Genomic DNA, 26,816 nt, shown 5'->3' with positions numbered 1-26,816 from the left:
GTAAAGCGTTACAGTGCGACGAACTACGTCATACGCGTCAAGTTCTTTGTTGAACTCAGAAGGTTTCAGTAGAAAAGTTCGTTAGAACATTCATCACGCAGTCGCTAATCGCAACATTGTTTAAATGCCGTAGCAGCTTCATCCCTTCAACCAATCAGTACGCGCGCAAATAGTGTAAAGAACACATTTCGTGCAGAGTTTAATTACTTCTTTTTAAAAACAACACACTTATGGTTTACGGAAAACATAACGCGCACCAATTTTAATCGTTTCAACCACGACATTTTAAACACGTAAGATTCACAAGCAAGTTAGCAGTGCATACAAGAGTCCGGCGCGTGAAGCCAAATGCAATAATTTAGGCAACGAACGTGGCACGCAAATTACTCTGCTGCAAATTATTTGGGGTTACGCACTTCGACACGCTGGTAATTGGGAATTACCTGAACACTAATCGCGAGGACTCGCTAAATTACCGCGCCTGCCCTCTTGCCACAATGAATTCTACTGAGCACAAATCATCCTCCGTCTGCACTGAACTTTCAGGCTGAAGAGAGGTTTTAAATCAGAACAACCGATTCTCTGACCTCACGACCACCAAGGCAACTTGTGTTTTAAACACACATTTTAACCTTTGTCAGTATACAGGTGCATCATACCAACTTTACAAAATAAGAAAGCTTTATATATACAAATGTTCAAGTTGCAGGATCTACACGGGTCACAGAATTTGCGTTACCGGATCGCCACCGCATTGAGTCGCGTTTATCCATGATCGGTGATGTGAATCGAGAAGGTCTCTTCTTCTTCATCTTGATGTTTAGATTGCTTTTTTTTTTTTGCCTATAGCAGCGATTTATATCCAACTGAAAACCCGAAGTTCCAACTGCGTGCGTGAGCCCTCGGAGACATAACGAAGTACGACAACACGCGGAAAGTTCATTTCACTTGTCTACGTAGATTTGGAGCTGGCAGGTATCTTACACTGGTTGTGTCGTAAGTCGCGCGTCTTAGAACGACCACGCTGTTTTCTGAATCTCGGAATTTCATAGTAGCAATGACGAGATATTCCAGTTTTTTTTTTCGCTACAATACTCGTTAAGAATTCGCGAAACTTCTTATTCGTAAATGCGTTTTGTCATTAGTAATCCGTCTTAAATACTCATATATCGCGCATCATGATTGGCTAATATATCCTTTTACGACTTTTTTTTCTCGTAAGCTGTATTTGTGTATACAGGTTTTAATTTTCTCTCAACAGCGATCACAGGAAGGATAAAACTGTTTATGATGTGCATATTATCTTCGGCAGCATACGACAATATACAGTGGTAACGATGGAGATATTGCCTAAACTTTTGTAAACTGCAGCCGCGTTACAAAACATTATAACGCGTCATTCACCTCGCCGATCAAGATGGATTCTAGTGGTAGTGTATCTGGACACTCATATGTGAAAAAGTTTTGCGGAGCAGGTATACACAGCTCCTATTGAATAAAAAGAAACTATTGGTATCGTTCCTTTGGGGTCATCGCTTAAGAGGTGCGTTAAAATATGACTTGATACTTCTTCATACTTACAAGCGTATGCTCTTGAATCCATAAAAAAAGATTTGAGCGAACATAATCCTAAAAAAAGTGCATGGAATGAGCCTCGTAAGAAGAAAATGGGGAGCTTGAGTTGTACAACCTAGATTTTTCTGGCTTTAAAAAAACAAGAAAGAAGAAGATCATTGCATATTTATAGTTTTAACTCACAGTACACTTCATCGGTGTACTTAGGGAATTGACACTCATCATTTAATAACTTGCACACCATAACAGTTCTTTAACGTGGTGCGTAGGGCAAACATGTGATAACTGTAGTTCAGCGTTTATAATCGCGAAAACGTGAAAAACTTCAAACACGCATGGTCTCTAACACAACTCTAAAATCTGAAATGAAACATTTGGCACAAGATCCAGCACATTCTTGAGTGAACGCTTCACGGCGTGGTCTGAAAACGAATACGACACAAACTGGTTTCGTCCCCAGGGTGTCTTGACGCACGTACCATCTATTATATACAAAAATGGTGACCTTTGCTTTTTTTAAATAGCTATGTACATAACATATACAAAATCCATCTCTCACTCGACACTTTGATACCAACTTCGCAAGTTCTCGCCCTTTTTTTCCCGCGATCAGTGTATGTGCAGAATGAAATATATCCGTGACCTTTGAGACATTCTTTATATAAATGCATTGGAGTACCTTCACCACAACACAGACTTTACAAGTCTTGTTCTATCAGATGCGTCCTTCACTATAGGTGAGAAACAGCAACGGTCCGGGCTGTCGCCTGGTAACAGAGACTAGGTTTGCATCGACTGCAACGTCCTTATACCACTAGCCAGGTAAACTCCACTTACGCAATTTGACGACAGGTTCACCTTTCATTCCCGCAAATGACTTGCGTGCAGCGTGAAAAACTACGCACCCTGCAGCTGGATTAGACTAGAAGAACTCTCTTGTAGGAAAAGTGCAAACTAACTTCTGTTTGATTTTTTGTTTTCTTTTTCGGGAGAGCTGACGCACGTGTCTGCCAACCAATACGGTCGATTTGGAAGTTGATTCCAGAGATTCCAGTAGTAATACACTACAGACACCATTATTTTCAGCCTATCAAATTCGTATGACGAATAAAGTAAATGAAGAACTAATGAGAAGACACCAGACAACCATGGTCGTATTCCCGACTCTACACCTTTCTATAGTCTACACAAAGAAAACATTGAGCTAATGGTGCACCAGTCAGCAATAATGAGATGTCACTATGTTAGCGTTACATATTTTTATCAACCACCAAAACTTTCATGCGCAATTCGTGTTCCATGATTGTTATCCCGTTTTGAAACCCCGACTTTTCGAGTTAATGACGCTGTTCAATCTGAACTGCTGAACGGGCATGGGGATAAACACTGGTGCTGGCTTATGTTATTTACTGAAGCCTACTTGCAGCGCTTCTGTGTACTAATGGTAACACTCGAAGGACACAGCTTTGAAAACCACCTGTTGAAGACAAGTGTGAGAAAAAAAAATAACTGTATCAGTAATACTGCAGGTAGTGTTTGTGTTTGTGTATGAAATAGGAGGGACCTTGAACGTTTCACAACAGCAGCTCGACTGTTTTGACAAGAACATTGCACTGCAGAGCAACACAGCTGGGAGCACAGAGCGTGAACCGGCTTCGACATGTACATACTGCACCGGCAAACACGCAAACACATATTGTTTGGCCAGAAAAGAATGCTAACTTGAGCTGTGTAACAAACCCGGTATTTGGTGAACACTCGCAATTCAAAGAGTCTTTAAACGCGCTCCGGCAAATGGCGCACTCATACCTCTGCTGGTCGGGCCCACTCGAGAGAGCCTTGCCAGCAAGGGAATTTACTTGTCTTGAGTGACAACGACACATAAGCTCTCGACGAACCTGTCGGCCATCATTGCACCATGCATCGCTTGTAGCATATCTTTCCATCAATATACTGCAAACGAAGCATGTAGTAACAGCTTGTAGAACTAGTATTGGTGGTTTAAACAACAAACCCATAAAGTTACTGAGGGACAAGCCCCGGAAAGCAACACTTCGCTTCAGCCCTCACAGTATACAACCATTGATCTCAATTCGCTGGTTCCTGAAAAAAAAAGTGAAAACGCACAAACGTCCACTTCTATTCGTTGGATCAACGACACAGGGAAAGGAACATGAAAACGACTAGCTCTACTGAAGGTATATTCTTCGCCAGTGGCAAACGTTTCCGCATCACCGCTTAGTATTAACAACTTCTTGAGCACCACTCCAGTCGCTGCTAATGGCGATAAGGGTGTATAGGTTTTTTAAATACTTCGGTACAGTATAAGTACAGAAAGAATAAACATCTATTCGAGAGCACGGTAACACGAAAAGAAGAATGTGGTAATAGAAGCTTGGTTCGATTTGCGTATTTACAAGTGCCAACACACACACACAGCAATGACAGAGATGAACAGCACGTGTAATTTGAACATCGAAAGGATAGAAAAGATGCAACATCGAGCTACGGAGAGCAGACGCCATTTCGTATGCGCACTGTTAAGCTGTTAAAGATATGGGTTGGTATTTTAGTGACATCAGTTCGTTTGTCTGCATTTTTCTGTGTGTGGGGGGCAGGGGGTCTATTGTGTTCGCCCTTGCGAATCAAACTTTCAGTTCAAGTTTAACTAGCCAATCCTCTAGAGCTTCGGAACACATCTTTAAAAAGTCACACCAATTCCCACGTGTAATGCACCATATAAATATATTATTTTGCAATCTGGTAAAGCAAAATTTTATAAATATACTTCACATCTATTCTACAAACTTGCCGCAGATTCTTTATGAACCTCAACGTTGACTACTTTATTCAGCACCATAGTCAGAAGACATACGCAAATGCCAGCGTCCAATGTAAACTCGTCATTTAAAAAGGAACGACATTCATGTCTAGGGCTAATTGTTTTCATAGCGAGTAACTCTGATTTTCGAACGCGGAAATAAATGGTGCCCACTGACTCAGCCACAATAAATAATCACGATAGATGAAAGCCTAGCTGCGAGAAACACAAAGAAGAGAGCACCGAACAAAATGAAGGTACATATCTGCCTATCGCTTTCCTTTAAAACAGCTCAATCCGAAACGACGTTGGGAATGTTTTAATGAGTGAAAAGCTGCTTTCTCGCCGGTGTCGTTCGTATTGGCAGCGTTAAAAATGAATAATGTGCATTGTTTCTTTGCTTAGGCAGCACACGAAGCAGGGAATGTGTTGTGTCATAAAGAAATACACTTATGGCTATGAGTAAAAAAAAAACTGGGACCTCGCGTCGACTTTGTCGACTTTGAAAAAAGCGAACAACACTGTGGTTACAAGGAGCCCGCTGAAAAATAGTGAAAACTGCTCGAGTTTCACAGCTCGTCTGTGCATGGTAGGTTTTGTATCGGGGTTATTATTACTCCGCATACTATAGACTACGTGATAACACAGGTTAACTACGGACAGTAGGCATCATCTCAGGCAGCGACGATGTTCGGTCAACAGAAAGGAAAACAGTGTAGACATTTCGTAACACGCACGGGAAGGGTTTTCCCACGTGCACCCGGCAATGAAACGGGCCGTCTTTCACTTGCCTATTGAAACAGGAACACACGGTCGACCAAGATAGGCTGTGGGGTAGAGGCTGCCAGAGGTCACATTCATAATCGCGCGGGAGATAGGTTCTCGGATGTCGCATGTGCTCTCCCACGACACGGGAAGACAGGCTTTGGGAGCCGAAGTAAAGAAGTGATGACACTCTTGAGCGACACGATTCGCGGGCGTTTCATTTGAAACGCACACGCTGCTCCCACAAAACGCGCGGAACACACAAAAGAACACCAACAAGGGCCGCGGTAGCAGAACCACCCGCCGTTCGCTGTTGTAGCAATTCACACGTTTGCCGGGGGTTGCACGTCTGAAAACTGCAGACATTGTGGGAGGGGGGGGGGGGAGGAGGGGGAAGGTCTCGGACTTGAGAAAGTTGGCCTCGATAGATAGAAAAGTTTCATCGGAATATCAAGAAGCGCCGGGGGAGACACGTTCACAGAAGTAGAAAACAAACAAACCCCTATTCTGCAAACCACTCGACGGTACCTTGAAATGGCTACTGTTGTAGCCACAGCAGTAAGAGGCATCGAAGAAAAAGCCGAACCATTCACTTGCCGAAGCGTTCTTGGCCTGAGCATCCTGACGATGGGCCGGCCCAGTACGTGGGCTGTTGGCCGGTCCCTTGAGCATTGCCATTGTACGACCTGAGCAGTAGTTGGGCCGACACTTCGGCCCATGGGGACGAAGACGTCGACGCAGCGGCCATGGCGTCTTCGCCGCTATTTATGCTTCTGGCACCGCTACTGCCGCGACGGGGCGTTATCACCGGAGATGCTGGAGTCTGACGCACTCGCACCGCGTCGGGGCTTCCGAGACTAATGATAATGTTCTTGTAGACGGCGGCGTCCTCGCTGCCGCTGCTGGCGCTCTCCTCAACGATCGAGGAAGCGCCTTCCAGCAGGGACTCGTCGCTCTTGAAGGCCGCTGAAGCACCACCGCTGCTGGAAACGCTGCGACCATACCGGACCGAGCCGCCCGGTAGGTGGTGGTGATGCTGCTGCTGCGAGCTACCGCCGCGGAACACGACGTCCAGAACCTCGTCGTCGCTAACGGAGGGCACGTGACGGCATAGCTTCCGGTGTCGGAGACCGGGGGCCACGTCGTCTTCGTCGTCGGGCGACAAGGTCGACATGAGCGTGTCGGAGCGCGCGATGCGCCTGCGAAGGCAGGGCATCCACATTTCGACCAGGTCGTCCGTCGTCTGGCAGGAGACCTCGCGCTTCGAGGCTGACGCGGCGCCGTACGCGATCTGCTGCTGCACCAGCCTACGGCGCTCGTGGGCGCCGGGAGGCGAGTCGGAGGAGGTGCGCTGCGCGGGCACCTTGGTTGTGGTGCCGAACAGCGGCTCGACTGAGTGCCGCAGGTGCGTGCGTCGGTCGAGCGCCTCGGCGGCTCGCACGGCCCGGATGTGCTGAGCTACGCTGGCTGCGATGCGGTCCTGCTTGCTCGCCCGGAAACGCTCCAGCAAGTTGAGGCCCTTGGTTCGTGTCGGCGGCGGTTTGATGACTGTCTCTGCGGTGTGGTTTCTGCATCAAACACGTGAAAGGTCAGGTAAGAAAACCCCTTTTGGTATTACATTTCGTTTGCGAAAGGCAGACTATATTTGTGTTTCAACAATGACATTCATTACTAATTACTACACTACACCGAAAGCATGCAATTAACCACAGGTGGTCGAAATTTCTGAAGCCCTTCACTACGGCATCTCTCATAATCATATGGTGGTTTCGGAACGTTAAACTCCGCATATCAATCAATCAAAGCATGCTAGTGATATCAACAACTCTGGTCTCCCCACCAATCCCTCGAAGTGGCTGAAGGGCTCGGTCTCTCGGTCATCACGTGGATGTCACCCACGGCGCAATGACCTGTGTTTTGGGAGACGCCATAAGAGTCTACCCAATCTAATAAACTCATTTGTAGAAAGTACTGCTGCTGCGCTGCGCTACTTGCGACCACCAGGCGGACTAGGGTCTGATTAAGGGAGTTGTGGTAGTTTTAGAGTAAGGTAGAACTAACAAACGAAAGTGCGTTACATCTGTTTTCTTTTTCTTTGTGCTTAAAACGAGGCCATGTTATCATGTCTAAGTCACGATAGTTCATTAGACGTGAAGTTTACGCAGCAGGCACCAAGATCGCAAGTTTTGCTCTTTTCATGCTTACAACAATTCATTCTAACAGTGTATTGCACATGTCAAGAAGGGACGCAACGCTCTTGTCCGTAAGCGTGTCGTAGTTTAGCCTCAGACTACCGTCCCCCTCCCACACTCACGCACACAAACAGATGCATGCAGCCTCGCCGCAAGGCGCCGCAGTTTCCAGTGATTGGACGCGCTGCGCGACCGTTAATTATGAGCAAGTTTTGCTGCTACGAAACGCGGTAGACAAGAAAACGCGGAACAAGAACACAGGCCACGCTAATCCGGTTCTTCCGCAAGCAACTCCGGCATAGATCGATGGCACACAGCAAGCTACCGAACATGGACTGCGAGGGACAATGGAGAGTAGGAGAGGGTGATACACGAGAAGGGACGACCGTGTCCCTGGGTGCGAACAGAGGATGAGGCATGTAGCAGAAGCTCCAAGTTGGCAGCTCTGAAGCTGCAACTGGTGCGTTGTGCAGGCCGAATACAGTGTGAATATAACTATGAATAGCAGCAAACGAAAAGGTATAGAACTCGTTTATATATAGCAGAGCTATAGATACCACTACCACCGGAGAGAAGAAGTGGAACGAGGGTGGAGTTGCTCAGCGTCGAAGTAAATTACGTAGTACGATGACAACAACGCGCTGCTTGTTTGACTTCGCTGACAATCTGGAGCCCTGAGCTACAAGAAAGCATAGGGGTTGGTAGTATGTGAAATTCGGCGGGCTTATTATTCTTATTGATTATCAATGTTCTATGGTTTCGATTTGATGCATAACTTGTTCAGACATCCGCGAGTCGTTCAAAATTATATCAGGAATAGACAGTATTAGAATAATGTACGCAGGGTTAGCGTTGGTCAGGTACTATGCGCGGTTTTCAGAACTTGACATGGATACCCAAAAGTATAGAGCGAATGACTCATGTGACACGGCGACAAATGCTATATGACACAAAGCTTTGCTTATTCTAGTCTAGAACTGCGCAAGTACAACATGTATTTCGGTGCAAAATATTTTAGTAGAGATGAAAAACGCTTTCGTCTACACTGATTACAATATTCTAATTTCGCTGTTTTTACTGCAATTTTTCATATTCACTAATCCGTGCAGTGCAACGTATACGTGACGTGCCGTTACGCAGAATACCCCGAAGGCCTCACACAAGCTTCACTCAATTTTTTGTTTTGTTTTGCGCTTTGTTTCATGTCCGACATATGTCTTCCGCGATGCTTTGCGTTTTGCTTATGAATCACTCTAACCAAGCCTGTTCAACTCCAGAGTAATGCACAATGTAATTGCATTAGCATCGCTGCAACGCGAACCGAAAACCTCGCTATCCGTATGCGTCGACTACAACTGGATGTGCCACATTATTGCTGTTATTTCTTTATTATTTTCTCTGCACAAAAACAAAGCAAACGAATATTTAGAACTGGCCAGCTTCCTAGAGGAGTACTCAATTTGTCGTTCTCTCGAGAAGCAACGTCGCCGATAAAGCGCTGGATGCAGTGGCCAAGAATTTCGTGCCTAGGGAACAAATTTCTGGTACACTACAGCGCAAAAAATACACAGAAAACGCGCAGAAAACACAAAGACAACAAGGCCGCCGAACACGCATGCATATCTTACCGACGACGTTTCGTCGCAATTTCTTCGGCAGGTCTAGACGCTTGCGAATCCGAAGAAAATTGGCGGTAGTCGTGGCCAACAGTCTAAACCCAGTCCGGACCATGATACCAGTCTGTACCACACCACACCAAGTTTGACATTCATCTTAAGAGCTTACTTGACGAAGCCGATCTAGGCGCAGTAACGGTCTTCAGATGCGTGGACGATTTTTCACTCATTTTAAATGCAGATTAAATTACTGGACTACCGCTACTGGCTACGTCAATCGTAGAAGTGTTTGGACAGCCTCTTTCATACTGAAGTTCAAGGTCGTCTTACAACAGGCCCGCTTCATTCAATATTTTTATCTTCGACACTTCTTTAATCAAGGTGACCCCATCTTCTGGGCTTACAATCAGAGAACAAAAAAAAATGGCAGCATATCCACGGAGTGAATGATGGATAGTGGGGCGAAGCATCCGTCCGTCCATTTGATTGATTTGTGGGGTTTAACGTCCCAAAACCACCATATGATTATGAGAGACGCCGTAGTGAAGGGCTCCGGAAATTTTGACCACCTGGGGTTCTTTAACGTGCACCCAAATCTGAGCACACGGGCCTCGACATTTCCGCCTCCATCGGAAATGCAGCCGCCGCAGCCGGGATTTGAACCCGCGACCTGCGGGTCAGCAGCCGAGTACCTTAGCCACTAGACCACCGCGGCGGGGCCGTCCGTCCATTTGTTCTTGCTTCCGTCCATCCATGCGTGCGTTTGTGTAGCTGGCCGTGCGTCCATCCGCCCGTCCGTGCGTGCGTCTGTTCGTGCGCCCGCACATTCATCTGTGCGTCCGTCCCTGCTTTCGACCATGCATCTGCTCCTGCGTCCGTCCATGCGCCCATCCGTCCATGCAGCCATACGTGCGTCCGTCCATGCATCTGTCTGTGTGTCCGTTCGTCCACCAATTCAACCCTCCAAGTACCACCTTCTAGCATCTTCTCATCATATATTCCTCATATAGAAGCACCGTCATCCAGCGGACATTCTAAGGACTGAACTAGAGGAGGCACACGCACACTTTCTTGCGGTTTGCGCTTCGTGTCTACTTCCCACCTTTAACCACCTCGAGTTAATGGTATATACTGGTTCACTGTATTCATGGCACTGCGGCCCAACGCTCGCTAAACCTTTCTAAAACCTAGGAGTTTACGCCCAGCGAATATGACGTAGCAACCCTTTCTTGTCTTCTGTGCGTTGTTGAACAATAAAAAATTCGCAGAGTGCGCGTTAACTAACAGCCGAATTTTTCTGTCTCTAATTCCCCCTCAGCAGTCATTGGCATGTACATTGAGCACTATCTTTTATTTTTCAACAACGCACAGAAGAAATCTCTCACCGGCATCACCTTGGAAGTCAAAATGTTATACTTGTTACACACTACTACAACGGCTACGAGGGACGAATAGGTGCCGCTATAAGGAGCTTCGCCCCTAAAAAGAAAAAAAAACCCGTACTGCTCTGCGGTTCCACAAATCCCAAGGTCCTTAAAGGGGTAATCGCCAAATCATGTCTCAGGTCAGCCCTTCTGAAGTCTTGTCCACACAGGTTAACGGAGAGCTTTAGTCTCCAAACTGTACGATTGCAACAGGCAGGGCACTCCTATTTACGTCATCTTGAGGTCGCAGAAACTCTGCCTAATCAGCTTCGCTAGGAGCATGCTGTAGACGTAGGCGCTACGCCGAAAAGGCGTGCGTACGAGATGGTCCCGTATGTGCACAAAGTGTCACATAACTTGAAAAATCTCGCAGTTTGTTTACTATGTTTCACCGCTTGGATTCTGCACTACCAAAGCTACGGCGTGTAAGAAAGCCGCACGCTTGCGCAAGTAAAGGTAGTCATCCTTCGGCAGCAACAAAAAAAAATAGAGAAAAGGAGTGTTGAAGCGGGAGACGCGAAGGAACGTTTCAATAGAGAAACAGACATACGAGAGCCACGAACAGCGTCGGAGAAAAACAGCCACAAAGTGAAGTTATCCACCGGCATAAGACTTTAACAATCTTCAGCAGAGCAACCTATTCAAGCTTCTTGATGTTCCCGGTGTTGTTGCTTATTTAATAACTTCACTGCATTTTTAAGTTAACAAACTAGACATAATAACTACAGTTCGTTACGCAGGCACCATGAATACGGTGGGAAGACGACACGGCGCGAATGAATACATGTGGAGGGGCTAAGCGCCCTTCATATTGGTTAAGGGGCCTCTAGCCTCAACAGTGGTGAAGGGAACTTCTGAAACTGAGCTTCTTTTTCCACACCATGTAAATTAGCAACATAATGCAGACGCGTCCCAAACACTCTAACAAGTCAATGCTGCACTAACAAACATGAATACCAGTATGTCGAGTGAACGTATGTCGTTGTATGCAAAATCCCATTAGGCTGAGGTCTTGTTTACTTTGGGCAGACTGGTCAGTGCCTTAATAACCGGATACGACATTACCAGAGGTGCTTAATGGCACGAAAGGCGTCAAAGCACGATTTAAATTCTGAAGTATGCGATTGTTTCCCATGGTTTAGGAATGTGGTAGTAGTAAGTTGCGGAGACACAGAACTGAAACGAGAGATGTTAGAAGAAACTCTGATATATGATTGTGAACCAGACATGTGCGTGAGTGGCACTTATGTAGCTATTTTAAGTAACAAATTGCGTTTAAGTAACAAATTGCGTTTCATTAATCACCACGTTTAGCTGCGATTCTATACGATGCCTTCTTTAACAGTGTCTGCCCTTTTCCTTGTAGCTTTTTTAGATGCGGAGCATCTTATACTCGCGCCTTGTAGTGCGCCGTCCGCACCGCTTCTCGAACATTCGACAGCTGACGCGCGCGCATGCGCCGTCGCGCCGTCACCCACTCTTCCACCATCTGTGCATTCCTTCCTCCTCTACACACCGCGCGCGCTTCACTCCTCCACCATCTGTGCACCCTTCCTCCTCTACACACCGCGTTCGACATCTACAATTCTCCTGATTCTTCAGTGGACGCGCATGTGGCGTCGCGCTTCGAGAACATTCAACAGCTGACAGTGCATGCGCCGTCGTGCTGTATATATACTCAAGGTCGGCGCTCGCTCGCTCAGTTGCCGCTCGTCGGTTGGTTTGTACGGCGCGTCGACGTCCAAGGTCGCGGTGAAATGAATTCCAACGAATCCACAAACACAATGATCGACGTCCCTTCGACCAGCGCCGCCCTTTCGCATACGTGTGTACGTGTTCACTCATTTAACACGCCCTCCTACAACCACGTTAACCAATTTAGCCATCGACCCAAGTAAGTCGCAATTTAACACCCCATTTCACAACCACGTTAACCAATTTAGCCATCGACCCAAGTAAGTCGCACTTTAACACCCCGTTAACCAATTATATGGTCCGCATCCTCCTCAGTGTTCCCCCTAGGGAAGCTGCGGGCAATCTTTTTCATCTTTTCTTCCTCTTTTCTGCCTTTAGGTAATGAACTGTGTATCGACGTGTCACTTACCTATTGGTCATTTTAAAGACGACGTCCTTCCTGGGATACTTTACATTTGGTCTGTCTGTATGTCGTTCTGTCAAACAAACGATTCCTTGCCGCCACTTGGCCAAACTCTAAGCACTTGTTTAACGCCCAGCCATCTTGAACTAGTGGTTGCACTCATACTTATGAGCATTGTAGATGAAAAAAAGCTAATATAACGCATTTCTGACCAGCAATAATAATACGTGTGTATTTGGTGATGTGTTCCTTTACTAGAAAACACACACATACGTAACTCTAAAGACGCTAGTGTTTCTTAGAATGCACTTAAACTGCGACGCTATGTACGAAAGAAGGCTGGCAGAAGATCGTCTTCTGACGACATTTGCAGCGAAGTATGCAGATACGCGGTTAAGGTTCAAATATGATAGTGTTTCTTACTATGTTTAGAAAAAAAATTGATAGATCCCACGTACAGTGGGAATCGATGATATGCGAAGCACGAATGAAGAAGATTAACATGCCACTTTCAAAGCAGCACAACGTTAAGAGGTGGAGGTATATTATGCCGTACACGACTTCAGTGTCATGATTATTATGTTTGGATGTGTCGTTTACCTTCGTCATCTATTCATGTCACGTGATGCCAAATTTAGTATTCTGGAGATAGCTAAACGGCCGCGAGCACGCTATAAGCGTGGTATGTTGTCATGTTCTTACATGACACGCGTCTCATGTTTATCATGTTTGCACCAGTCATATACCTTCGTCATTCATTGACGTCACGTAGCACCAAATTGGTATTTGGGGAGCTAGCGAAACACGTTCGACTGCATCATGAAGGGCCCAATATACTCCAACGTAACGTTGACGCGCGGAAACGCTTGGTACAACGACGCTACGTTAGCAAAATGCGAGCACGCTATAGTCTGACGCCAGGCGCGACTAGCGTCCGTAGGCGCGGCTCGAAGGCAACCAGCGCGAAATACGACATGCTACATTTTGCGCCGATACGTTACCAAGACAACACTGCGTCTCCCTCTTTTTGTGACGGAGGGATGCCAGACGCGCTGAAACGCGCATGTGTCACAGCAACGCAGTGCGGCGTGCGCCTGCGAGTATATGGCAGGACGGGCGCCTGGCGTGGCAACGCCGGCTAACACGCGAACCGTGCCATGTCGAAATGTATTGGCGCCTTGACTGTGGCATGTAGTCATGTTGTCACATGACACGCATCTTATCACTATCATATTTCCACCAGTCACATACCTTCATCACTCATTGACGTCACGTAACACCAAACTTGGCATATGTGAAGCTAGCGAAACGGCCACGAGCGCATCATGAGTGTGGCATGTAGTCAGTTCTTGCATGACACGCATGTCGTGATTATCATGTTTGGCTGTGTCATCTACCTATGTCGTTGGTTCGTGTCACGTAATACCGAATTTCGTACTTGTGAATCTAGCGAAACGGTCGCTAGCGCATCATGAGCATGGAATGTAGTCATTTTGTTACATGACACACATCTCATGATTTCCATGTTTGCACCAGATACTTTCGTCATCCATTCACGAACCGTAATACCAAATTTTGTATATGTGACGCTAGCAAAATGGCCGCTAGCGCATCATGAGCATAGCATAAAGTCGTGTCAGTACATGACACCCACGTCATAATTTTCATGTTAGGGTATGTCTCTTGTGTTTGCCATGCAATCATGTCTTACCATGCCAGTTTTACCATGAGAACGTCTTACCATGAGAACGAAACCGCCACAAGAGCAGCAAGACCATGAAAAGTAAATCATGACAATAATGATATACATATCATTTTCATGTTACGACTGGCTAAATATGCTCGTCATACTGTGATGTTTTATCATACCAAGTTTCGTATCGATACCATTATCCAAACGGCCAGGAGAGCTAAAAGTCGAAGGCGGCTAGATAGATACGCTCAAAGTCGCCGAAGTTCCCTAAGAAATGCTTCGCATTTAAAACAATGGCAACACATCCACGGAGTGAATGATGGAGAGTGGGGCGAAGCATCCATCCGTCCATTCGTTCTGGCTTCCGTCCATCCATGCGTCCGTCTGTGTGAGCGTCCGTGCATCCATTCGCCCGTCCGTGCGTGCGTATGTTCGTGCGTCCGCACGTCCATCTTTGCGTCCGTCCCTGCGTTCATCTATGCATCCGCCCCTGCGCCCATCCATGCGTCCATCCGTCGGCGCAGCCATCCGTGAGTCCGTCCATGCATCTGCTGTGTGCCCGTTCGTTCATCTGTTCAACACTCCTAGTACCACATCTCGCATCTTTTCAACATATATTCCGCATATGCACCGCCATCCAGCGGACATTCCAAGGACTAAATGAGAGGTAGCACACGCACACTTTCTTACGGCTTGCGCTTCGTGTCTACTGCCCACATTTAACCACCTCGAGTTCATGGTATATACTAGTTCACTGTATTCATGGCACTGCGGCCCAACGCTCGCTAAACCTTTCTAAAACCAAAGAGGTTATGCCCAGCGAGAGCAACCCTTTCTTGTCAGATGATACTCAATGTACATTTGAATGGCTGCTAAGGGTGAATGAGAGACAGGAGAATTCGGCTTTTAGTTAACACGCACGCTGCGATTTTTTTTTTTTTGTTCAACAACGCGCAGAAGAAGTCTCTCACCGGCACCACCTTCGAGGTCAAAATGTAAGACTTGTTACACACTACGACTACTACTACGACTACGAGAGACGAACAGGTGCCGCAATAAGGATTGATTGATTGATTTGTGGGGTTTAACGTCCCAAAACCACTATATGATTATGAGAGACGCCGTAGTGGAGGGCTCCGGAAATTTTGACCACTTGGGGTTCTTTAACGTGCACCCAAATCTGAGCACACGGGCCTACAACATTTCCGCCTCCATCGGAAATGCAGCCGCCGCAGCCGGGAATCGAACCCGCGACTTTCGGGTCAGCAGCCGAGTACCTTAGCCACTAGACCACCGCGGCGGGGCTGCCGCAATAAGGAGCTTCGCCCCTAAAAGAAATAGTAACACAAGGACGCAGTATGAGCCCTTTCTGATCCGAAAATGTAGCCACGTTAAACTCGCTGGGCATGCGAGGAAAACGCTCCTTCTTAATCGCCGAACGCCAACAGCTCATCATGCGCTAGTAAGATGACTGCCGCAGCCGCCGTCATACGGTTGGCACGGCTTCACTCGTAGGCTAGAAGTTACATTCCAGCATTTTTTTTTAAAACCTTCTTGGTTCAACCCGATGTAAGTTCTCGACCGGGTATTGTTGGAAAAGAGAAAAGATTGTCACTGGATCTTTGTTCCACTAAGTAAAGGAAAAAAAAAACACGATAATCCAAATGTTATTTATAGAGGTTGTTGAGTTTTTATTTTCCAGTGTTTGACCACATGGATAAAGGATTGGGTGTTTTGAGATCGAAAGCTGCGGCTCACTCCCCAAGGAGAAAGGTCCCACGAAAAGAGCATGCACAGGACGAGCACGAAGAGCTGTCACAGCTGGACACTTAATCCTCGAACACAAAGAAGGGCACATGAGAAGGGTGCACAAGTATAATACAAAGGACGAGCGCAAACTGACAATAATATCCGGGGTTTAACGTCCCAAAACCGCGATATGCTTATCGGAAACGCCGCAGTGGAGGGCTCCGGAAGTTCCGACTACCTGGGATTCATTAACCTGCGGCCGAATCGAGGCGCAAGGGCGTCAAGCGATTTCGCCTCCACCTATATAAAATGCGGCCGCTGCGCCAAGGATTACATCTCGCAACCTTCAGAAGATGGCAGTGTTTATCGTTTTGTCCGTAAAGGGGAAAGAGTAAACCCGATGCTCACGCTTTGTTTACCCTTTCCCGTTTTTATCTTACATTCTTTCATATGAACGACTCGGTGCGTAATAGCCAGGTGTGCCGGCTCGGCCATAAAACCCTGCTTTAAGTACACGCATCCCTGAGTATAATAGCGAAAATATCGAAGCGGGTGGACTAGCGCTACGCTCTGTTGACTTGAAGTAATGCTATCCCGTCTCTTCCAACTTGATATTATTTTTATCAGAAGACTATTCTGATGCTGACAAGCACTATACACGTTCGTAGATATCTCTTGTTAGCCGACAAGAACAAGCATTTACGACCACGAAGCCGTCAGCCGACAAAACTCCACTACGGCCCTGTATTACACAATCTTCCTGCCATCTCTGAGTTTCTCTTGCTTTATTTATTTTTTAGCTTTCTTGTAAACTACCATTCCAAATTCTTTTCCATTACTGCTGTGACAAAAAACATCCTGGCAAAATGATTGAAACGAGGAATTCGATGAAGCAGAAGGTAGAAACACGGGTGAACTTTTTTTCTATTTGAAAAGAAGGCGGTCAACGTAGGCGAGAAGGATGGGGAGGAGGGATTCACATGCTCCACTCCTTATGCAGGTTTTCGCATGCGTGACTGTCTTTGAAAAGCCAAGCACCAAAGCCCAAATACGAGGCAGGAATGCGCACTGCAGCAGCGTCGTGGTGGCAGCTGCGGGTGACGCCGTTCAGGCAAATAGAGAACAACAAGATATAATAATAATGATGTTGTCTGCGAGAGGCAACTACGCTGCGGCGATGACGGCAGCTTTTCCACCGGTGCCGCATAAAAAGAGGATTTGTTGTTGGCTCGGCTGCTTGGCTTCTCTTTTGAGTGTGCGTGCGTGCGTGTGTGTGTGTGTGTGCGTGTGTGTGTGTGTGTGTGTGTTTGTGTGTTTGTGATGCTTGTGTTTAAAATCTCATTTCGCGTTCTCCGCTGCAGGTGATGTGTATCGGCATGCATACATACAGGACCGCGCAATGCGGCTTATGAAGAGAGCCTTATAGAGCCACGCCACAGTCGCCAGAACAAACTTTGGGTCAAAATACAACGCTGTGAGCTCCTGCATGTGTATCAGATGTCGTTGCCAAGCTGCGGGCAGAATCCTACCATCACCTCCTCGGTACCGACGTTTCTTCAGAACACCGGTGTTTTATTTTTAATGATTACTTTTCGTATAACTGCGTTGCTTCAAATATGCTACAGTATGGCTAAGAGGTAAGAGATATGGTGGTTCATGACTGTGCAGACACAATATGGCAAAAACAATGTTAACATACACTAAATGTAAGGGTTTTCATTCTTGTGCTATTGTTTATTTTCGCGTTTTGTCGGCAAATATAGATATGGACGCTCCCAGTCCACCATGGATCTCGAGCTATAAGATCACCAGGGTGTTTTTATTGAAAACTTGGCTAGTGTCACCAAAAAATGTTCGAAGCACGCACTGCCTAAATGTCGTGATAGAGAAATTGAAATTCACAGCTGGAGACAAACTGACACATCCCAGCTCGTGATAAACACCATCGTCACACGTTTCAGCTGCACTGGTTTAGCTCCATCTGTATAGAGTGCTTGGGCACCGATTTTTTTTTTCTTGTTGATCCTGGTGTGTTTAGGTTCGAAGGCTGCATGGAAACTGCATACACTAACCTAATAGCGCATTGCATTACAGCAAACCATCTCGCATAATTAGTTCGCCATTCATTCACTGCTCCTCGTGGTACATTGGTGTCAAAGTTCCCGAAATTTACAGTAAGAATTTTAACGAAACTCTTGTCAATGGGACCATACGCGTGTTACTTACGTAGCAATGCTGCCATTCTCACCGTAGATCATAGCAGTGAAGCCGTATACATATAAATAGGAAAAAAAACACTATTATTCCCTTGTCATACGCAAAACCACAAGTAAGCAATACATGAAAATTAGTAATACCAGCTAGGACGCATGGCATGACTACAAATGACGAAAAAACCACAAATTACCGGAATCACAATGGTAAGACTCAACCTATAATATAATTTCTATGTTAAACTATTGTTCCATACACCTCAAAGCCAACAGTATTTTCTCCAGCGTACATTCAATCATATAGCTGAGTTTGTGGTAATGGTAAACACATAGCTAAGTATGTTAAAAACACCCTGCTACATGCGTGACGCATTTTTACCGATTACCGATTTATTATGACTAGTAAACTTTGACACGTTCCCACACGTTGTCATGCAAATGGTATCACGGGCCCCGTCAGCATTCTACTTTGCGGCCTTACGCCTAGAAGCGTGCTCGTAGCCAAAAAAGGTGTCATACCCCCCCCCCCCCCTTCCGAAGTTTGTATAATGGGGGATGTTTTCCTGAGAATAAATGAAAATAGGTGTTTAAGGCCTTTAAAAAATGCGCCCTCACTCCCCGAAGAGCATTCCTGGCGGCGAGCCTGCCAGTAAGTTTATCCAAAATATTGTGTATGCAGTTCTGGCAAATAAATATAATTTAACTGGTTGAACGAAACCTTCTGACCAACCACGCACAATCAGATGAGTCAAAATGTTTTCCCTCACCTGGGTGATTCCATGGAGAACTCTGACGTGGAGTGCGACGAGTTCCTGGAAACGGCCGAGGCACCCGAAGCAGTGGCCGTGGCCATGTTTGAGTTCATGTAGCCAATGTGGCATCGCACGTCTTTGGCCGTGGTGAAGGCACTGCGGTTGTTTTTGTCCGGCCGGAAGAGGATGATGTAGACGCGGGGCATGAAAAGCAGCACCAGGGCGACCTCGGCCGAGAAGCTGATGCAGAGGCAGAGCGTGATGACCTTGTGCTTGCTGCCGAAGTAGATGGGCACGAACGCGGCCCATATCACTAGAGTCGTGTACATTGTGAATCCAATGAACTTGGCCTCGTTGAAGTTCTCCGGCACGTTGCGCGTCTTCACGGCGTACACCGTGCACATGGCGATGAGAAAGAAGTCGAAGCCCAGCGGAGCGATTATGCCCAGCGTGGTGGTGTTGCAGATGAGCTTGACGCGGTCGAGTGCCGGGTAGTCGAACATGGAGTCGGGTGGCTCGAGCACCACCATGGCGCCGATGATGGCGCCCTCGACGGAGATGAGCAGCCACGTGATGACCACCTGGGCGGTGGCGCTCATGAAGCGGGGCTTCTTGGTGATGATCTTCTTCTTGGAGCCGGCCAGGATTCTGCGAGGTCAGAATTGGTAATACGGTGGAGTTACATAGTTCAGTATTGGCAGTGGCATTAACAAATGGGTTTCCATCTAAAACTTTCAAATATAGCGACTCGATGGTAAGCGGAACGACCATTTTCTGAGGTCAACAAACCTCCGTTAGTACACCCAGGTCTGTACGCTAAGTCTCCGTGTGCCCGCCTGTTTGAGCCAAACAAGAACACAATAAAATTTCATCTCTTCTGTATCCTGCAGAACCAATGATAGTCACATGTGTAAATCTTGTGAAGTGTGCCAGCGGTCGTGAAGCAGGAAATTTCAAGTATGTTGTAAATGGCTGAAGAGTGGAGTGCTGCCGCCATGCACGGCGGCACAGTATGAAAGCCAGCAATATGTGGGTCATTTGGCGCGAAGCCCCGCGTCTGGCGTCACCGAACCCCCCACCCCCGCTTCAGACGCAATGTCTTTAAATGAGTACGTCAATCCCTTCCAGTCATAGTCCTTGGTCCGATCCCTGAATCATTCAGGAACAGTCAAGACACGTCCTCTCAAATGAAAGTTTCCGTTATGTAAGGCCTCCTATATACTCCCACATGCGGCGTTCAACGTCCCCTTTTGTCTTGCAAGCTACACATAATGAAGTTGCGGGGAATACGGTTTTGTAAACACATGATTAGAACATGTTGGCGCTAATCCCGCGTAACGAAAATATAGCAAGGAGGTCTTTGAGTGTCTGAGCTTTAAGGTTGCGCCGTAATGATGACGTGGATAAGCTAATCCATGAATGTAACTGGACGCGGTTTCTCTTAGAGGAGATCTGCCTTTGTTCAGAGAATACATTCAGCAGCACGACGCTCTTTTTTTTGTACACAACTAATATAAGGGGCCCCTAGCACCTACTATTCACAATGAAATGACATTTCCTGCAATGTAGTCAAGCAGTCATACCGGCAGCGTATAGGATCCGGCCACGGAATGCACGCACAATCAAAAAAAAAATCAGTGCTTGCTGTATCCTCTGATGTATTTACTGGGATTCACTGGCATTGCGGAAAATACATGTAACGAAAGACGCTGAACTGGGGCCTAGTGGGTCATGTGGGAAGCCAGAGCAGTGAGCACCACCAACTGAGGAGTCCCGACAACAGAAAAAAATAACACGACTGATCCCTGTGTCATAAGAATCGGCATAACACGATAGTGAAACGTGCATTCACAGATGGAGTTGAGCGTTTACTGTGCATTGTTTCGTCCCTGGAGTGAAGGAACGTAACGTGTAATGTCACGTGAAAAACGGCAAGGAGCTCGAAATTCGCAGCACACTCCTCAAGTAGAAAGGACGCCCGAAAAAAGCATACACTGGGCAAGCGCGAGTCAACTGTCACGTCAGAACCCTTAAATTGCTGTGCTCACACTCAAAGAAGGGCGCCCGGAACCAGTCCACCAGTATACACACACACGAGGAGTGTTAACAAAGAAGTGTCACATGTGAGCAGCACGCTCCTTTCGCCGATGTGGCGTCTGAAGCGAGTGAAGTGACCTTCGTGTTCTCTGTAGCTTTAGCACACACTTGCGATGACTGTAAAAGATGCACAAACCAACCCAGTGATGATATAAGCGCGTGCGCGAGAGTGTCCACGCCCTGTTGAAGCGTGCGCAGGTCGCAAGGCGCGGGGCGACGACCTTCAAAGCGCGCCCTCCGCTGCCTTCGCGCCATCTCGCTACTAATAACAAGAACACGCTGAAGCCACCAAGCGCTGAGCAGCACCAATGGTAATTGGCGCATACAAGTAGCTCGCCGTTAGAACGCTGACTAACGTACCTCTGTGGCCGAGTCGGTCCGTGCACCGCGCTACACAACAAGATGTCGTAGGTTCCACTCCTGGTGGTGCAACTACTTCTTTAGTTTTTTTCTTTGCCAACGATTATTGTGCAGACCCTTTCAGTGTTTACAAACACAGGCCCTTGGTGACATCCCGTTTGTCCACTGATGTGCCATAATAGTATCGAAGGCAACAAGAGGTTTAGAAAATAGGCCGCTGATTTTTTAGTTTCCTTCCCTTATTTGGCAAAAGATATTCAAATAGATGTTGTTTTGAGCTACATAAAAATCACAAAAGATTCCTCTGTACACTACGCACGTTCCTTTTATGTGTGAAACGAAAGGGAGACTTTCCTATTTCTTGAAAAGAACTTGAAAACGTGCTTTCTGTTTCGACGTTACGAGCTGGTAAATGCGGTGACCGGAAGTTTTTTGGGGTACAGCGCTTACAGCTTTAAAACTGTCTATATTTTACGGCGTCATATTTGTGACCGATACGCGTTGCGGACACCAGAATAAAACACTCTCGTGTTCTCTCTTTCATAACGGATACCCTGTTTTGGGGGCGAAGCTCTTTTGGGTCGAGCAATGTCCCCTGTCCGTCGGCGTGACACGCTTGGCACATACCCACTCTAGAGTGGGTATGTGCCTCAGGGGATGCGAGATGGCAATACTTGGAGTGTTCACTAGATAGAAGCACAGACGTACGCACGGCCAGACAGACTAGCACGGACGAACACACGAACGGACGGACGGATAGATGGATGCATGAACAAATGGACAGACGGATAGACGTACGCACGGACGGACGGACAGACGGACGCACGGATAGACAGAAGGATGCATGGACGGACGCATAGATGGTCAGATGGTCACGCGGGTGGACGGATGCAAGAAGAGACGGACGGACAGGCTGAAGGCCGCTTCGCCCCACTCATCATCATTCACTCCGTGGATATGCTGTGATTTTTATATTTCGTTCCTTTTTATTAATACGAACAATAGCGTCTACGGATACCGGCGGCAGCAGCTGCGCCAGGCCTGTGCAGAACGCACAGAACGGTCACAATGAAAGTTGGAAGAGCTGCATTTCCGAAACCCGTTGTAAAATTCCTTGGGGTTACCGATACAAGTATGCTTACAAGGCGCCCACTACGCCATAAATCATAAATTTTCTGAAGTTGGGAGGCACCCATAACGACATTCTTTGTCATTCTGTGAGACACGAGGTAACCTCGACGCATGTCAAAGGCATCACGTGCCCTTTGCTAATGCGGTGACTGATTACAATAAATTTTGGCTGAGCCCTTTGTAATGGGTTGGAAGCATTCAACGACCCATTTGTGACACAATTCGTATTGAGTGACGTGTGTTTACGGAATTCCCATTGTGTAACACCTGATCATTATTTCGCTTTTACAACCCTGCATATTGCATATGTTAACACGGTTCCTTCCCAACATGACTCCTGTATACGTTTTTCTCGCAAAGGAGCTTCAACCAACGGCATATAACTGTGGAGCAGTGCTAAGTGGCCAATGAGAGGACCAGTAGTCGAACCACGTTCCACCAAGAGTATTTTTCTAATTCGTTTTTTTTCGTATCGTTTCTCGCAATAGAGGTTACCGACACCGGCGGCGGCAACGGTGGACAACTAAAGCACCACGAAAGGCCCTTACTATCGCATAATAGCTTTCGCACGGTGGGTGAAATGCCTCGTCCTATTCGAATGTGACGTTTCAGTCATTCATACAACATGACTAGAGATTTCGCTTTCTGGTCGTCCTACCAATAGTAGCATACCGTCGAAGTTGTTAGCAGTACACTCCTTGATCTACAACAAGTACTATCAAGTGAGAGAATGCAAACAGAGCTCAAAGCCACCTTGGGCGCCAACTACAGGAGTCGTGAGATTTCGTATGGCGGCAAGGGACGCGTTTGTGAGGCTTGAAAAACGTTTAAGTGCACTCTGTACCCCATGCTCAGCACCAGAACACCGACGGCAAATAAACATGTCCGTCTGAAATGAGAGACCGCGGGTTCTTACACGCTGTCGGTGGCCTTGTGTCCTAGATTAGTCATTGCGATTGCTACCAGGCCATGTGCGGCTGTATAGGTGAAAGTCGGCTGCACCTAACACGCCCACTTTGCCAGGGGAGCTTAGAAAGACGTCTTTCTGCAGAGGGTCTTGTACCGAGAGTGTAACAGGGCTCGCCAGTTGCGTGGAGTGCGTCCTGCTCATTTCGATTATACATCTCGAGTACGTTTCTGGCGCGGGGTGCTTTATAGTACTTCTCAACGAACTGCGCTGCGCCTCGTGGTGAAGTGCAGCTGGTGCGGTGTTTGTAACCGAGTGGCCTTCACAAGAAGTGTAGGCCTGGCGACGCTCGTTCAGTGTGTCTCAGAGCAGGCAACTCAGGCATACTTGTATCTGCATGAAGGAATGCACTCATACCACTCATACAGTCGGCAAACACGCAATGCGCGTGCCGAGAACGGGTAAGCGTTGAATCCTCATCGCTCGCCAAATCACCGGTGCGCTGTTCTCGGGAACCGCTTGCGTGTGACTGATGTACTCAGGATGGCTCAATGATTCAGCACTTTCAGACGACCCGATTTAGCAGCTCTTGAGTACAGAACCCTGATTTTGCCCGTTCCACGAGCTGACACGCATTGCTCATTTTAGCAGGTTGCTCATTTTTGCTATTAGCAACGGTCAAAAACAGCCTTAGACAGCTAATATGTATGCCTACTTTTGCCTCGCCTTTCTCGCATGTTGCATTGCGCTCGTTTCAGTCCGTTCGCTTTCCCTCTAAGACGAGGCGAAGTTCTTATGGTCGCCTACGAGGCAACCACCAAGAGCACGAGTCACGGTGTCTTCACAGCCTGCACTTGACCTCCGTTTAAGTACTGTCATCATCGCCACAGGCTGTAGTGAACGTTGCGTGAATGTACCCCGAAAATAACTAAAGACCTACGCGTTCATACTTGTAAGGAGGTAATGCCAAGGTACTAAGGATCATTGATTTATAAGACAACGTACCTTGCGATCCGGTTGGTCTTGGTGACGAGCGCCGCGTATATCATGGCGAAGCTGAGACCGGGGAGCACGCGTGTGATGAAGCATGTGAGTGCGCTGGGCTTGGCCAGCAGGGCGAACGTGGTTCCATGGCAGAGGAACATGCCGATCAGTATGATGTAGGACAGTTCACGCGTCGAGCTCTTCACCACGGGCGTGTCGTTGTGACGGATGAAGATGATCATGGCAGCCAGCGTGGCCATCAGGCCAAGGATGGCTATGCTCATGGCCGCCAACGACTGGCTGTCAGTACAGTGGATGTATTCCTCGGGAATACGAACACAACCTGGAGAAAGGTGTGTAGTTTCTAAATAAAAGAGCACTATTCACAGTAGATTACGAGTCTTCGCAGATATACGAAACGCAACCATCATCATCATCATCATAGCCATTATATTTAGCCTGTTTATCAGCCTATATTTCGATTCACAATATGATGGGGGCCTCTGGATTCACAATATGATCTTCAGTTTACTCTATTCTGAGCAAGTTGATTCTTGTGAACTTTTTAATTGTACTTCCCGATAGATGGGCGACATGAAAATACCGCGATAACAACACTAAATGTGTCAGAGTCATGACTGTTCACTCATCATCACTCAGCGCCTGAGGCGTGGCCTATAAGAGCTCGCCGGACACGTCAAAATACTGTCGATGTCTCATGGACGGGAACGCGCCGTTGAGCACAAAATACAACAACGTCTACGCAGCCGACCCCATTCATACTTCACTAAAAAAAGCCATGCATACCAAGCAATCGAATGAATGCTGCCACTGGAGTTTCATATTTGTGTGACCGTTCCTTTAAACGATCGCTGCGCCGTTTTCGCGCAACATTCTCAGAACAATCTCACTTTGTGCTTTGTATAGTTTCATGAAATTACTTGCCCTTGCGTGTAAAGTTTTGCTGCCTTAAATTGAAATTACTATTTTTTTTCTATAGAGCGTTAGAAGCAAAGTGCCTCACCCGTGAGGTTCTCATTAGGCCACCAGCCCCTCTCGCAGTCCAGGCAGGTGTACTCGTCCTTGACGTACTGGTTCTCTTTGCAGGCCACGCAGTTCCAGCAGCACTTCATCGTTTCCGAGTGAATACTCTGCAAGAATATAGCCGTATAAGTGAAAATTGCAGAAAGATGAAGTAGTTGGAGTGTGCATGTGCGCATAAGCGTGCACATGTCTTCCCGTAAAGGGGCGGGGGTGAAAGCTCGTCGCAGCACCCTCCGCTACCAGAATATAAGGCGTGAAAAGCGATACGTCAAAGTACGGGCCAGTTTCTACGCCCTCTTTTTTGCCATCCCCGTGGGCCCACCTGTGTGTGTGGGTGCGTGTGTTCGTGTGTGTGTGTGTATGTGTGTGTTTGCGTGTGTTCGCGCATCTTGAACAAGCTAAGCTTATGCACCACACTGTCGGATACACTTCAACATATTAAAGAATCTTCGAAGGAGAAGTCCCATAAAAAATAATGCTTCTTTAGAGACACTAAAAGGGCGTTTTAAAGAAGAATAGATGCCATTTCATGTGACGCTTTGCGTTAGCGAAACTAGAAAGACAAGCAAACGTATTTGAGGAAAGAGCTGTTTGGAAATTCCAGAAAGTGTAATTAGCAGCAGTCTCGCAATGATGGCCTTGCCGGACCCCAGGGTGGGTCTGCCATTGGTTCTCCATCTTTCAAGTACGGCTTGAGACTTAGGTTAACGAGGTTGTTAATGGCGAATTCCGGCGCACAAGAGTGGTCATTGACAAGCACTTTTGACTCGAGATTGCCCACCCTCCCCATCCAACAAAAAAAAACACACACAAACACGCAAAACTGAACCATATGGAAGTACTCGGACTAAGTGGCGCTTTTTTTCAAAAGGACCTGTTGTCCGAAGCCCTTGAAAGAGACCGTTAAAAGCTCCTGTCCAGGAGTCTGCTGTTCAAACCGCTACTCGCCTGTTCCGTTCATTACGCTGTAAATTTATACGTTAAGCATACCACCTTTGCCATGCTACTTTATACGTCAAGTATAGCGCCGTTTTCAACAAACCTTTTTGTGCTTTTCTGCTTTATTTATTTCGAGTCTCTTGGTATCCCCATCAAGCAGTTGAAAGCGCAACTGTCGGGTGTGTAAATGCAGCATATGCAATGACAACTAGGAGGTATGATGTGATATGAAAAAAGAAAATAAAGAAACGTCATTGGGAGTCGAACCCGCGACCTGTGGGTCCACGACAACAGATGCTGAGCACACACACTGCCCGCTGTGCCGCGGTCACTTCTTAGAGCGAGGGCTGTTATGATATCACGACGCGGGTCACGTGCGGCGCCGTAGTTGTCCGCAGCCACCGCCACCGGCGTCCGTAACCACTATCCCACGAAAGAAAGAAAAAACCCTGTAAA

The 26,816-nt window shown here is 47.1% G+C and overlaps 1 protein-coding gene across 1 annotated transcript in view; it reads right to left on the bottom strand.

Moving 5' to 3' along the window:
- Positions 1 to 4,017: 4,017 nt before the first annotated feature.
- The window catches only part of LOC142786671 (metabotropic glutamate receptor 5-like), a 136,628-nt gene continuing 113,829 nt past the window's right edge, over positions 4,018 to 26,816 (bottom strand). The window contains exons 8-11 of the mRNA XM_075884295.1: positions 25,402 to 25,528; positions 24,399 to 24,720; positions 18,914 to 19,546; positions 4,018 to 6,729 (exon numbers count right to left, since the gene is read on the bottom strand). Of these exons, the coding sequence (XP_075740410.1) occupies positions 5,751 to 6,729; positions 18,914 to 19,546; positions 24,399 to 24,720; positions 25,402 to 25,528 (2,061 nt within the window). The 3' untranslated portion in view covers positions 4,018 to 5,750. The remainder of the gene's footprint in view (positions 6,730 to 18,913; positions 19,547 to 24,398; positions 24,721 to 25,401; positions 25,529 to 26,816) is intronic.

This window comes from Rhipicephalus microplus, unplaced genomic scaffold, assembly GCF_043290135.1.
Source record: "Rhipicephalus microplus isolate Deutch F79 unplaced genomic scaffold, USDA_Rmic scaffold_27, whole genome shotgun sequence".
Taxonomy (NCBI): domain Eukaryota; kingdom Metazoa; phylum Arthropoda; class Arachnida; order Ixodida; family Ixodidae; genus Rhipicephalus; species Rhipicephalus microplus.
This window is presented reverse-complemented; position numbering and strand designations above follow the sequence as displayed.